The following is a 14,295-nucleotide window of genomic DNA, read 5'->3' as shown; positions in this document are numbered from 1 at the left end:
ACATAGATAGTAAGCATCTTGGGCAGGACATGAATTCAGATCTTCCTTACTCTAAGACAAGTATTTTATGCAGCACTACCTAGCTACCTTATTAAGTGACTTGCCCAAGGTCTTGTAGGTAATGAATGATAGAACTAGGGTTTGAACTCAGGTCCTCTGACTCCAAAGTTCATGATTTGTCCTCTACATTTTCTCTGGGAGCACCAAAGCATCTTTCTTAGAAGGACAATCTTTCTATGCCAGTAAATAAAAATTCCATATTCATAGGGGAGTCAGAAATGAGAGTTAAATGATAGAACTGTTTAATACTCTTCAAAAATGTAAGGAAGTCCCTTTACCCTTTGTACTAAAGAAATCCCAATGCTATGTAGCATTTGTTATATAAAAATACCATAACAACTATACATGAACAACACTTTTTCTATACCACAAGAATGGCTTACATTTCTTCTTTATAACTTTCAATTCTTGTTCAATTCTAAGACAGATAGACTGAGTAAGTTCAAATGATATCCTCTGAAAAGCATCAAAATCTTCCACTGTGAACACATGAGTTTCAGGAGGGGGAGAGGCAATAGCTTCCAATTCAGACCGAACTGCATCCTTGACGCCAACTGCAAAGATTTCAACATCTGAATTCCTGAGTTTTATAGCAGGGTCTCTAAAGGCATCTGATGATTTCCCATCAGTAATAAGAATCATAACCTTTGGTACATTGCTCCGAGATCCTTTGCTAGCCACAAATATTTTCTCTCTCACATAGGTCATGGCTTTGCCTGTATTTGTGGATCCACCTCGGTAGGGGAATGTATTAATAGCTTCAATGATGTCTTCAACTCTATTAAATTTTTTCAATGTAAACTCAGTATGGGGGTCCCGGCTGTATTGGACAAGGCTGATCTGCACCCTGTTGGGTGAAATCTCAAAACTTTTCACAAGGACTTCCAAAAACGCTCTAACTTTAACAAAGTTGGCAATTCCAATGCTGTAAGAGCCATCAACTAAAAACACAATATCAGCTTTTATATCCACACCACGGGAGCATTCTGCAAAGAGAAAATAAATTCTAATTAAAGTTCAATGAATCTGTACTTCTAGTTATCTATGTGGCTTTAAAAACTTTCATGTCATTCCTCTTTTACTAGGTAAAACTAACTTGTGGACAAGCACAACTAATGTAAGTGGAAAGAAAAGCAATAGCAATATCAAAAACTCTGAATATTATGTGATACTGATTAGCTTAGTTTTAAATATAAATAAAATAAAATAATAAAAGAGAAAATGCATCTTATTTCTTTTCCAAAGAGACTAACTATGAATGTGGAATATTGCATATGCTGTCAAGTTCGATTAATTTGTTGATTAGCTTTTATAAAGCAGGCTTTTTCTCCCTCTTTTTAAAAAGGATGGCCTTCTGAAGAGTAGAGAAAGGATGCATTAGGAAATGAAAGGGATATAAAGTCAACTGATATCCATTAAACATGTTTTTTTTTTTTAAGGTGAGCAATCAAGGCAAACTATTTGATAGATTTTCAAACAATCCAAATCAAATTACTTACCCACTTGAACTTTCATTGGCTGAGTCTTTTCCATTATTGAAATGGGTTCACTGGATGTGAGTCCTTTCATTGCATAGACATTAATCTGGTATTCTGTATCTGCAGAAAGGTCTCTTACATTCAAAGAGGTAGTTTGAGGACCAACACTCAAAGCTTGTTGCTTACTTCCTGGTATCATTGGCATGAGAAACACTTTATAGCCTGTTATAGGACTAGGAGATGGATCCCAACTGAGCTTAACATATTTCGATGATACATCAGTGGCAACCAGATTTGAAGGAGGTTCTACAACTGAACATTTGAGACAAAACAAGGTTAAAAACAATGAGATGAAATTACTCAAGCAAGCTTTACTATATTCTATAACAGATCTTTTTAACTTATCTTCAACAAGCATTGATTAAGCTCTTGCCAAGTACATGCCCTTTTGGTGGACATTATGGGCAAAAAAATAAAATAGGACTTTTTTTTTTTTTTTGCTTTTGGCCAAAGGCCATTGAAACATTTCCTTTCCTCAAGGAGCATGCACTCTAACAAAAGAGATAAGCCATGTGTACAAATAACTATAAATTAGAATGTCAGTTAAAAGAGAAGTCCAAAGTGTTTTTGTCCTTATCAAATTAATCATTAATGTGTCAAGAAAAGTTAATGTCAGGGCGGCCAGGTAGCACAGAGAGTAAGAGCACTGGTCCCAGTGTCAGGATGACCTGGGATTGAATCCGGGCTCTGATACTTAGCACCACACCAAGAAATAACTGGCCGTGTAACCCTGAGCAAGTTACTTAACCCCAACTGCTTAAAAAAAAAAAAGTTAATGTCGGGGGCGGAGTTAAGATGGCAGAGTAGAAGCAGGACCTCCACGCACCTCCTGCTTCCACATTCCCTAATCCATGTAAAAGGGGACTCTAAACAAACTTTGGAGCTACAGAACCCACAAAATCACACAGAGAAGCTAACCTCCCACTGAGGACAGCCCGGTAGGCCAGCAGGAATTGGCCAGTGCAGGACTCTGGGAGCCAAGCCCAGCCACTCCTGAGGAGGTTTTAGCCCCAGGGAGGGACTGACCAGTTGCTAGGGGAGGGACTCCAGATCAGCAGCAGCTGTGGCCATTTCCAGATTCATCAACACACAGATGCAAAGGACAAAGTGAGAGGTCAGTGCAGCCTGGACTTTGGGACCCAGTAAGTGGGAGTGCATGGCTTTTGCCCCCAGGGCGAGAAGCAGCTTAGATGCAGTGCCTGTGCCACATTGCAGATTCAGCTCCTGGCCTGCAGAGTGTAGGGGGACCAAGCACCAATCTGAGGGGTAATCGCTCTTGCTTTAACCTGCTTGGATCTGGATTGCAGTCTAGGGTGGAGGTCCTGGGGTGTGTGTCCAGCTTGCCAGAGGGTGTGGAGGCCTCAGAGAGGGCACCCATCTAATACCTCTGGCAACTGAGAAAAACCCCAGTGTTTGGAACGAAGCTCCCCTGTCTGGTGGCAGAGTCCTACTGTGGCAAAAAGCTCAGGGGTCAAGTGACTGAAGGGTGACATGACCAGACAAAGGAAGCAAAGCAAACAGAAGATTCCAACATTAGACTCCTATTTTGGGGACACAAAGGAGCAAAGCATGGAACAGGAGGAAGAGAGTGAAGTCAGAACTCCTGCACCAAAAGCTTCAAAGGAAAATATGAGCTGGTTACAGGCCATAGAGGACCTTAAGAAACAGATAAGAGAAATAGAGGAAAAATTGGGAAAAGAAATGAGAACTATGCAAGAAAATTACGAAATGAGAGTCAACAGCCTGACTGAGGAAAATCACACTTTAAAAAACAGACTGACTCGATTGGCAAAAGAGGCTCAAAAAGGCAATGAGGAGAAGATTGCCTTGAAAAGCTGAATTTGCCAGATGGAAAAAGAATAGCAAAAGCTCAATGAGGAGAATCGTTCCCTCGGATTTAGATTGGAGCAAAAGGAAGCTAGTGACTGTAAGAGAAATCAAGATGATGTTAAACAGATCCAAACAAATGAAAGAATAGAATACAATGTGAAATATCTCATGGGAAAAACCACTGACCTGGAAAATAGATCCAGGAGGGGCGGCCAGGTGGTGCAGTTAGTAAGAGCGCCGGCCCCGGAGTCGGGAGACCTGGGATCAGTTCCGGCCTCAGATACTTAACACCCACACAAAATAACTGGCCATGTAACCTTGATCAAGTTACTTAACCCCAATTGCTTAAAAAAAAAAAGTCAGACTCTGAAAGGGGCAGCTAGGTGGCGCAGTGAGTAAAGCGATGGCCCCAGAGTCAGGAGGACCTGAGTTTGGTTCTGGCCTCAGACACTTAACACCCACACAAAAAACCTAGCCATGTAACGTTGAGCAAGTTACTTAACCCCAACTGCCCTCCAAAATGAAAAAAAAAAAAGAAAATAGATCCAGGAGAGATAATTTAAAAATTATTGGACTACCTGAAAGCCATGATCAGGGAAAGAACCTAGAAATCATCCTCCAAGAAATTCTCAAGGAAAATTGCCCTGATGTTTTAGAACCAGAAGGTAAAATAGAGGTTGAAAGAATCCACCAATCACCTCTGAAAAATATCCCAAAAAGAAAACTCCTAGGAATATTATAGCCAGGTTACAGAATTCCCAGATTAAGGAGAGACTATTACAAGCAGCCAGGAAGAAACAATTTGAATATTGTGGTAACACAATCAGGATAAGACAGGATCTGGCAGCTTCTACACTGAGGGATCGAAGGGCCTGGAATAGGATATTCCAGAGGGCAGATGAGCTGGGATTAAAATCAAGAATCACATACCCAGCAAAACTGAGTATCATCTTTCAGGGATAAATATGGTTATTCAGTGGAATAGAGGACTTTCAAGCATTCTTAATGAAAAACCAGAGTTGAATAAAAAATTTGACATCCAGATGCAAGAAGCAAGAGAAGCTTGAGAAGGTAAACAGGGAAAAGAAATCATAAGCCACTGATCAAAGTTGAACTATTAACATTCGTACATGGAAAAATGATAATTGTAATTGATGAAACTTTTCTCAGTATGAAAATAGTTGAAGGGAATAGAAATATATATATATATCAGAGGGTATACAGGTGTATGAATACATGTGTGAATGTGTGTATATATGCTTACAGGTATACATAGATAGAGGGCACAGGACCAATTTAATAGGAAGGGATGATACTTAAAAGGGGAAATTAAGAGGTGAGAGAGGAATATAATGAGAGGAAATGGAGAGAGACAGAATGGGGTAAAGTATCTCATAAAGAAGAGGCAAGGGTAAAAGGGTTACAATGGAAGGGAAGAATAGGAAGGCAAAAGGGAATGGATCAACCTTATTCTCACTGAATTTGGCTAGGGGAGGGAATGAAATACACACTAAATAGGGTATCTCACCATACAGGAAAGTAGGGGGAAGGAGATGAGAGGGGGGATGATGGAAGGGAGCACAGGCGGGTGGGGAGGGAAGTTGGAAGAACTCACTTTTGAAAAGGGATGGGATCAAAGTAGAGAATAGGACAAGTGGGTGGTGGGATAGGAGGGAGGGAAATATAGTCAGTCTTTTACAATGTATCTACTATGTTAATGTTTTGCATTAGCTACACATGTACAATCTATACTGAACTGCTTATCTTCCCAGTAAGGGTGGGTGACAAGGAAGGAAGGGAATGAATCTGGAATTCAAAGTTTTAAAATCAAATGTTTAAAATTATATATACATATATACTATTATTAATGCTATTTTACATGTAATTGGGAAATAAGATATACAGGCACTGGGGCATAGAGATCCACCATGCCCTACTGGAAAAGTCGAAGGGGGTATGGGAGAAGATATGGGAGAGAGCAGATTGGAGGAGGGGATATCCTGTGGCATTGCTATTCTTGGGTGGTGATTAGGGGAAAAATGGGGAGAAAATTTGTAACTCAAAATCTGGCAGAAATGAATGATGTAAATCAGAAGTAAATAAAGCATTTGAAAAATGAAAAAAAAAAAGAAAAGTTAATGTCTAAAAATCTTCCTATCTAATTTAAAGGACCAATGCTTTTGAGAGGAACTGGCTAATAGGAAAGAAGGTTTCCTTGGAGGAGGGGAGGATATTAGCATAGCACACTTAATATGCTAATTCTCCCAAAAAACCAAGTCATCAATTTCAGATTGTTCCCTACAATATATTTTTAATGTTCCATTAGATCTGCTTATAGCCTTTCAAGGAATAATGCTTATATAGAAAGTATGTGTGTTAATGCCTTCCAAAGTATTTAGGAAAACTTTTCCTAGAAACTGACTGAACTCCATAATATTTCATTTGTGTCAGATAACACTATTTTATAATATAAAACCAGAGTGCAGAACTCATTATAATATAAAAACAAAAACATACAACAATATGTTCATGTTCATATTCATCTCCAAGATTTTTGACAAGAAAATTTGAGATCATACGCACACACACACGCACACACACACACACACACACACACACACACACACACACAAAACACTCCATGGCAGATTTTTAAATAAGACCAACATATGAAGAAGAACACTTCACTTTTCTAAACAGAATAGCAAGACTAGAAATCACCAGTTCTATTAAAAGACTTTGGAAGGGGTGGCCAGGTGGCTCAGCGAGTAAGAGCACCGGCTCCAGTGTTGGGACGACCTGGAGATCGAATCCCAGGCTCAGACACTCAGCACCACACCCAGAAATAACTGGCCGTGTAACCTTGAGCAAGTTACTTAACCCCAACTGCTTAAAGAAAAAAAAAAGACTTTGGAAAGAAAATCACTTCTGTTTAAACTCATACAGTTCTGTGAACACTTACTAAAGTGTAATACGAATGTATCAATCAACAAGCATTTATTAAGTATGCACCAGGTACTGTGCTTAGGACTGGGGATAGAAAGAGTCAAAATAGTCCTTGTCCTCAAAGAGCTTACATTCTAATCTGGGAGACAACTTGTATATAAATAGATTCATATAAGATGCTTCCTGAGTCAGCCAAAGTTAACGTGGGAAGAGATGAAGATGTATTCAAGAGGATTAAGTTGTAAGTCTCTGGGCAAACCAAACATAAACAGTCAAAGCAGGCCAATAAAGATAAAGGGGAACATTAAAGAAGAAGAATTAAGGGATTAAAAGATAAAGAGAGAAGAGTGGAAGAAGAGGAAAGGTGGGGGGAGGGAGGAGGACAGAGCAGAGAAAAAAGGGGAATGAGATAAGAAAGGTAAGGGAAAGAGGGGAGAGGAACAGAGGGAGAGGTTAAGAAGGGAGGGAGAGGGGGAGACTGAAAAAACAGGAAAGAGGAAGAGAATAAGGGGAGAGGGAGAAGAAAAGAGGAATGGACAGTAGGAATGAATAAGGAGACTGAACTAAATAATCACTAAGTTTCTTTCCAACTACAAAATTCAATTTTATTATTTGAAATTAGAGGAGGGAGTAGAATCAGAAGTAGAGCAATTAGATAATGAAATAAGAAAAAGAACTTTTGGTAAATGAACTTATAAGAGAGATTCTAAAAGTCAGAACTAAGACCCATAAAGATTTGCCAAAAGAGATCCAAAGACTAGAAATTCCAGACTGTAAGGGGGTTTTTGAGATGCATATACCTCTGTTTAGAATGTGCTTTAGAATCCCATTTGAATGGTGAGGATGAGAAAATAACTTTAAGGGGAAATTATAAAGGCTTTGCACAAAAGGTTGACTATCAGATGTTAAACATCCTTTAAAGTGTCTTGTCTTTCTTCCATGCATTGGAAGACATGAACTGAAAGGAATTTTTAAAATGAGAAAAATTCCCAGATATACAAATAAGTGAAATTGACTTATTATTTCTTGGAGACTCTAAAATCCTCTAATATTTGGGAAAGTACTTAGGAGGTACTAGCTGAAAAGTCCTTTTCCTTGTAAGTCAATTAAAAAAAAGAATGTTCATACATATATATGTTACTTATCTGACAATATTAGACTGGGAGAAGAGTGATAGTGACCTGGAAACAGCTCTAGGCTCAAACTTGCAACTATATTATCTTGGGAAAGTCAATTCACCTCTCTGAAATTCAATTTCTCCCTCTGTATAATGGTGATAATAATACTTATAATGCCAGGCTCAGAAGATTCTTTTGAGGATCAAAAGAGATAATTAGCATGAAATGCTATATAAAAGACAGCTATTAAGAAAAAAAAATAAAATATTCTCTATAAATATACTGTCCACAGTAATCTGTGAAAACAAATGCCAAGTAATAAAAATGCTCTAGAAGGAAATAGCAATTCAAAATTTGTCCAAAAGCATTGATTTAAGGATATCATGTTAATTAAATTACTGTGCTGACTGTTTTTTACATTAAATCTTTACATAATGAGTTTAGCTAAGATAGGAAAATTTTAATGTAATATAGAAATATTATAGAGTCTATTGTTGGAAAAATGTAAATTTGGTGGTGCCTAATGTTGGAAGATATGTTTTGCCAGGACATCTAATACTTCTATGAAAGAAAGGATGATGTATCAGATACAGCTCTAACTTGGGAAGGGAGTAGGGTAAGGGGAGATGTCAGAAAGGTCTGAATACAAGTTCTGCCTTTAACATGAACTGGTTTTGTGACCTTGGGAAATTCAGTTAACCTCTTGGTGACCCAGGCAATTCTCTACTACATATTATAAATGTGATGCTGATCTTTCAGCCTGGTGCATATTTTCAAAAAGTAAAAACAGGGCAAATAAAAAATTAAAATGTTTTCAGAGTCACCATCATCAACTCACCTTCTTCTCCACTGACCAATTCACCCAGCTGTTCATCAACACCTGAGCACACCTGAGAAATTATTTCATTCTGAATATCTACAATTGCATCAAAGTTAGCCACATTAAAAACATGCTTGAGTGAAGGTGGGGATGCAATTTGTCTGAGTTCTTTTGCATCTGCAGCTTTGATACCTTAAAAAAGAAAAGAAAGAAATGGTTATGAACATAGGAGCCTACGAAAACAAAAAATGGCCCTATTTTGTGTGAGTTGTGATACAAGGATTTCCCTAGTGAAGACATGTTTCCATATTGCTCAGATCTTAAAAAGAAAAGGCTTTGTTGCATAATCATTTACAAGTATTCACATTGCTAATGTATTTATAGCTCCTTCAGGACATGGACCATGACTTATTCATTCTAAGTATCTTCCAAAGTTTGTTACATCGTGCTGAGCATCTAATATTTGCTAAATAAAATATTTGTTGGTAAATAAAAATTTTTTTATAATTTTCCATGTTATATCCAGCCAATGACCATAAAAAGAATATTAACAAAACAGGCTGAACTTTCATCCCAACTATTCCATCATTTTTCTGTGCTATTTATGAAGATAAGACCACCTCCTTCCATGGCATTAGGGTGTGAATTAAGGTATATCTTAATTGAATTCTTATATTTTTCAAGTATTATATAATATTTGAGACACAAGAAAAAAACCCATAATGATTCCCTTTACTAATATTGCTAATATTTAAACTAATGGTCATTAAAAATTCAGTGTATAATAGAAAATGGAAAATAAATCTTAATTGTTTTGTGTACTAAGGAAATTATGGAGGAGGGGAGTGGGGAAGCTCAATTTCTATTTTAAGACCCTCTGGCTCAGTGTAAGAAAATGTATTCTACTTCTTGAATAGCAATCCCTCATGTAAAAAGTCTTAACTTTCATGAACATTTACAATGACTAACATACTAATAAATTTATATTAAGGAATCAAACAACTTACCCAAGGAGAAAACTTCAACACCAATATTCCGAAGTTCTCTCGCTGGAATTTCCACTTCATCCTGAGATTTGCCATCCGTGATAATAATTGCCACTTTAGGAAAGCCAGCCCTTGCTCCAGCCAATTCCGTAAAAGTATTTTTAATTAAATAATCAATAGCATCCCCTAAAGTGGGTAAAAACTTATTAATTTGATGCTCATTAGGAATATTCTCTGAATAAAGAAATCATTGTGGATTTAACCCCTTTGTTGTATAAGTAAATGAACAATATTTTGTTGGCTTTTTTAGAATCAAAGACTGAGGTGCAAAATTATCTGCCCAACTCCTGCTCAAATCCATTTTGCAAAATCACCCACAGATAGTTAAGAACTCCAGAGACAAGACACTGTCACCCAAAGCAGCTTATTCCATTTTGGGACAGTTCTAATTGTTAAGAAAAAAAAAAACTTTTTTATATAAAGCCAAAAGCTACTTCCCTATAACTTCCACTCATTTACAGCTTATTTTTCTCTCTGGGACCAAGAAGAATAAAGCCTGATCTCACTTCCCCTGGGTAGTCTTTCAAATACTTTAAGTCAGTTCCCATCTTCCCCTTAAGGCAACTCTTTTAAAGGCTAAACACTCCCATTTCCATCAACCCATCTTCACAACCCATGGTTTTGAGACCCTTCACCATGGTGGATGACTTCTCCTGGATATATTCAATTCTATTTCCCCTTCCTCCCCCCCCCCCAAGAAAAACCCCCAATACTTTTTAAAAAGTAAAATTTAAATTTAAAAATTAAGATAAGCTCTTAATCATACCTGTCATTGTATTGCCACCTTTGTATGGTATTTTTTTAATAGCAGCAAGAAGATCTTTCCTTTGGTAATACTGATTTAAGTTAAATTCAGTCCTGGTATCAGAGCTGTATTGGACAACACCAACTCTGGTCTTTCCTTCCCCAATATCAAAAGCAGATACAAGGGCAGCAATAAAATCTAAGATGTATTTAAAATTGTTTCTCCCCACACTCCATGAGCCATCCACTAGGAAAACTAAATCCGTCCAGGCACTGAGAGAACATTCTGGAATACACATAAGATGTTACTTTTTTAGATGCTTTTATAAATCCAACTGCCAATAGAACATAGACCATAACACAAGTCATTTTTAAAAGCCACCTACTTATATTCTTTCATTTATGGAAGCAGTATGCATAGATTACATAAGGAACTTATCCATATACTGTTGTGTTCACACAATTGCAATATATTTTAGAAATCTATCAAGAACAACGTATTTTCAGCATCATGATGAAAACTCATGGGAAAGGAAAGAAAAGAGAAGGGGAAGGGGAAGGGAAAGGGACAAAATAAATTTCCTTTCTCCATGATTTTCTCATTCAAAAGTTTCTCTGAAATATCAACCAATTCAATTTTCTTGACAATATCCTAACTTTCTCTTTCCAATAAATATAAAACAATAGAAAAGCCCTCTGATTCATTATCATGAAGCTGGAAATAAAAAGATATTAGAAAGCAGTCAAACCAACAAACTTCTATTAAGTGCTTACTATGAGGAATGCCAAGCAACAGCCTACCATTTTCATTCTTTCATATTCATTAAAAAATGAATGCAAACCAAATTTTGGTCATTTAAACAAATTCAGTTTAATATTTTCATGCATTTTAATAGTTCTTTAATTTTCACAGTAAAGTTAGGGGCAAAATTCAAAGTTTGAGGGCACAAACTCAGTTATCTTAGCAACTCCTTGGTATTTATTAAGCACAAGACTGTGGGAAAAATATAAGCACTTAATGTGTTTATTAAGTTTTAATAAATTGTGCCCGAATGTCACAGATCTTATTATTTTAATTTTCCATTCACTTATCCTAAATAACTTATATCCATGTTTAATGAATTTCTAATAGTTTATGTTTCCAAAGTATCAGGAAAGAATAAATAATATTAATATTAATATAAAAATATGAATAGTCAAAATTCTCTCCTTAGGTTATTGTTAAAATGCAATAAAATCATCCTAAAAATCATCCCTAGACCAGAAGGACTCAGGGTTGGTATAATGAAAATTGGGCAACAGACCTATCAAAAATAATGCACTGAGTATCAATGAAAAATAATATCACTATTCCTCATTCAATTTTATTTGGTTTTCATGAGAACTGGTGTTTGTGAGAAAAACCTGAATATATTTCTTTAGATGCTTTTGTGCTTTTAGTTCACTGAAATGGGGAGTAGGAAATGGAGTTTATGGCTAAGAAGAGGAAAAGGGTCCTAAGACCAAATTGATATCTAAGTTTGAGGTAGGGGAGAAGGGGCAGCATTATGTGATGTGTGTTGTTTGCAAATGATTTGACAAACTGATTTGTACCAATGAGAAATACAGTGATTAATATAATGCTTTGATTTAGAATGAATATTGACTTGGGGAAAATATTACTATAGTAACTGCATTCCCTGTAAATTTACTTAAGATTAATAGGCCTCAGAAAAAATGATAAACAGGGATCTGTAAGGAGAAAATCCCTAGATAAAGAGACATTTGTTTTATGGGTTTTTTATTAACATCCTAGTTCATAAATTCAACTTTTACAGGGTGACAAACTTAGAAATCCAAGAACCCATCCTCTATTTTGGCTTACCCAATAAGTCAGACAAAGTGGGATAAGACACAAGGAGGTTAATGATGCCAAAAACTGAACTGAAATAAAATTGTGTTCATTTGATTACAAATGCACCAACATCTTACAAAAAGTTAGGCATAAGCCAAATCTGAAATTAAGAAGGGCTTTAAAACAGTAATGTTGGAAATGTCATAAGAAAATCTTGGGTACATGCATATATTTGGAAGGAAAGAAATTTTGCTTTCATCTACAAGCCAACAATCCTTCCAGTTTCATAAGGATAGAGTCCTCATCCTATATTCTCTTTCCTAGTCTTTGTACATTCATTTCTTTGTGCATATATCTTACTTTTAAGTTTACCTAAGTTAAAAATTCTCCAAACATTTACATGAGATTTTTCAAGTTGCCCTATCTTTGAGACAAGAATCAAGCCCTTTCAGAAATTTTAGCTTTTCACCTACTGTTAACATCTACAAGATGCCACTAATGGACACTGCTCAAAATCTATCTGCTGATATTGAAAAAATTAATGTTAGCATAAAATAACTCGGTATCAAAACAAGTCACACATGAGGGTAGAATGTTTTATTGTTTAAATTAGGGGTAAAAAAGGAGAGAGGGAAGAACAAAGTCAGAACTCAAACACTGTAATTGATTAGAGGCTCTGAACTAATGGTACCAAATTCTTCATACTAATTGAGTGTTTTAGATCATGTAAAGATGAGTAATACTTAATTAGTGAGAGGAATTGGGGAAGCTCCATACAACCTTGATTTATTACTGTTATGAAGTCAAGTGAAAGGACTAGACAACAACTCACTTTGTATCTCACTTTGTCCTGGTTTCTTCTCCCCTGGCTTTAGTGGACCACCTGTTTGAACTGAAGCAGAGCATACCATAAAAGGACAATTACCAAAAGGGTAACAGACACAAGTTCGCAAAGACTTCATGTAGCTACTCACAACAAAGCATCAGTATCCCTCCAACTTAAGGTCTGTGTCCACAAGGTAAGAAAGAAGAAGGCTAAAGTTTTCAATAATAGTGGTGCTATCAGGCATTATGAATATAAATTGTAGATGAATTTTTCATACATATATATAAGTGTATATATACACACATATGCAATTGATACATACATATGTACTTAATGTCTTAAAAGTCTTAGGGTAGCTTTAAGCTTTAATAAGTTAATAGCTTTAATAGCTTAAAACTTCCCCCAAGACTTTTTGGGACATCTTGTACAATACTCATTTGATTATGAATAAATTATACAATAATATTAACAAATAAAACAAAAAGAAACTAAGTAATAAAATTTAAGTATCATATATTCTATATGATATGTAACATATAAATGGGGGAGGTTGTGATTTTTTTCAGAGAAGGGAAATTCTGAAGGGGAACTATCTCCTACTAATGTAGACAGATAACTTTCTCCACAACTTCAAGTCTTAAAGAGTTTCCTAGGACACTGAGAGGCTAATTAACTTGCCCAGAATCCTACAGCTGGTATGTAACAGGGTACAGGATTTGATCTAGGTCTTTCTGACTCCAAAGCCAGCCCTCTATGCATTATACTGTTGTTGTTTTCATGTCCAACTTTTTGTGACCCTGTGGACCATACTGTTCAGAGGGTTTTCTTGGCAAAGATACTACAGTGGTTTGCCATTTTCTTCTCTAGTGTATTAAGGCAAGTAGAGGGCTAAGTGACTTGCCCATGGTCACACAGTTCAAAAGTTTCTGAGGCTGGATTTGGAGCCAGTCTTCCTGACTCCAGGTGCAGTGCTCTATCCTCTGTCTCCATATAAATTACGCTAAGTTTCAAATTCAGGGCCCCTTGCCACTAAAAAACTCCTGAATGTCAAACAAGACTAAAGTGTAAAGGGAAAATGTTTAACAAAATAAATCAAAATACAATACAACATTAATAATGTTTGTTTTAAGTTTTTTAAATCAATATGTGACTGCAGGATCGTTGGCACCACCATACTACATCATCTGACCAAGCAGTGCCTTAAACACAGTTCAAAGTTAACTAGGTTTTTTATGCACCAGATGGGATTTATAGAATGTTATCCATGACCTTTAAAGACCCACAAAATACTGGAAGCACATCCACCTTAGTTCAATATTTAAAGCTTATAGTAGTACCCACAGCTCAGTTTGTTAAGGATTTAATTCCTCTTGGGAGTCTGGATTGCATGGGAAATCACAAAGACAATAGACAGCAAATTGTGGTCATATAAGGAAACCAACCCCTGTGGATTAACTTCTTTTACAGTTTCCATGCATACCATTACTACACAAATGCACTCTGAATTGTACAGAGGTTGGAGAATTCTAATAA

General features: G+C 36.4%; 1 protein-coding gene across 4 annotated transcripts in view; it reads right to left on the bottom strand.

Moving 5' to 3' along the window:
* Window positions 1-14,295, bottom strand: part of COL12A1 (collagen type XII alpha 1 chain) — a 145,590-nt gene that overhangs the window by 117,959 nt on the left and 13,336 nt on the right. For 3 of the 4 annotated variants that reach the window (XM_069067009.1, XM_069067011.1, XM_069067010.1), the window contains exons 4-9: window positions 12,769-12,828; window positions 10,125-10,388; window positions 9,320-9,484; window positions 8,331-8,504; window positions 1,560-1,850; window positions 444-1,046 (exon numbers count right to left, since the gene is read on the bottom strand). The exons of the other annotated variant lie outside the window; for it this stretch is intronic. In XM_069067009.1, coding sequence (XP_068923110.1) covers window positions 444-1,046; window positions 1,560-1,850; window positions 8,331-8,504; window positions 9,320-9,484; window positions 10,125-10,388; window positions 12,769-12,828 — 1,557 coding nt within the window. The remainder of the gene's footprint in view (window positions 1-443; window positions 1,047-1,559; window positions 1,851-8,330; window positions 8,505-9,319; window positions 9,485-10,124; window positions 10,389-12,768; window positions 12,829-14,295) is intronic. 4 annotated transcript variants of the gene reach the window in all.

This window comes from Petaurus breviceps, unplaced genomic scaffold (assembly GCF_028583685.1).
Source record: "Petaurus breviceps papuanus isolate PSGF00001 unplaced genomic scaffold, PetGlider_PUasm1.0 90734, whole genome shotgun sequence".
In the NCBI taxonomy this organism is placed as follows: Eukaryota; Metazoa; Chordata; class Mammalia; order Diprotodontia; family Petauridae; genus Petaurus; species Petaurus breviceps.
The sequence above is the reverse complement of the archived record's forward strand: the minus strand, read 5'-3'. Positions and strand labels throughout refer to the sequence as shown.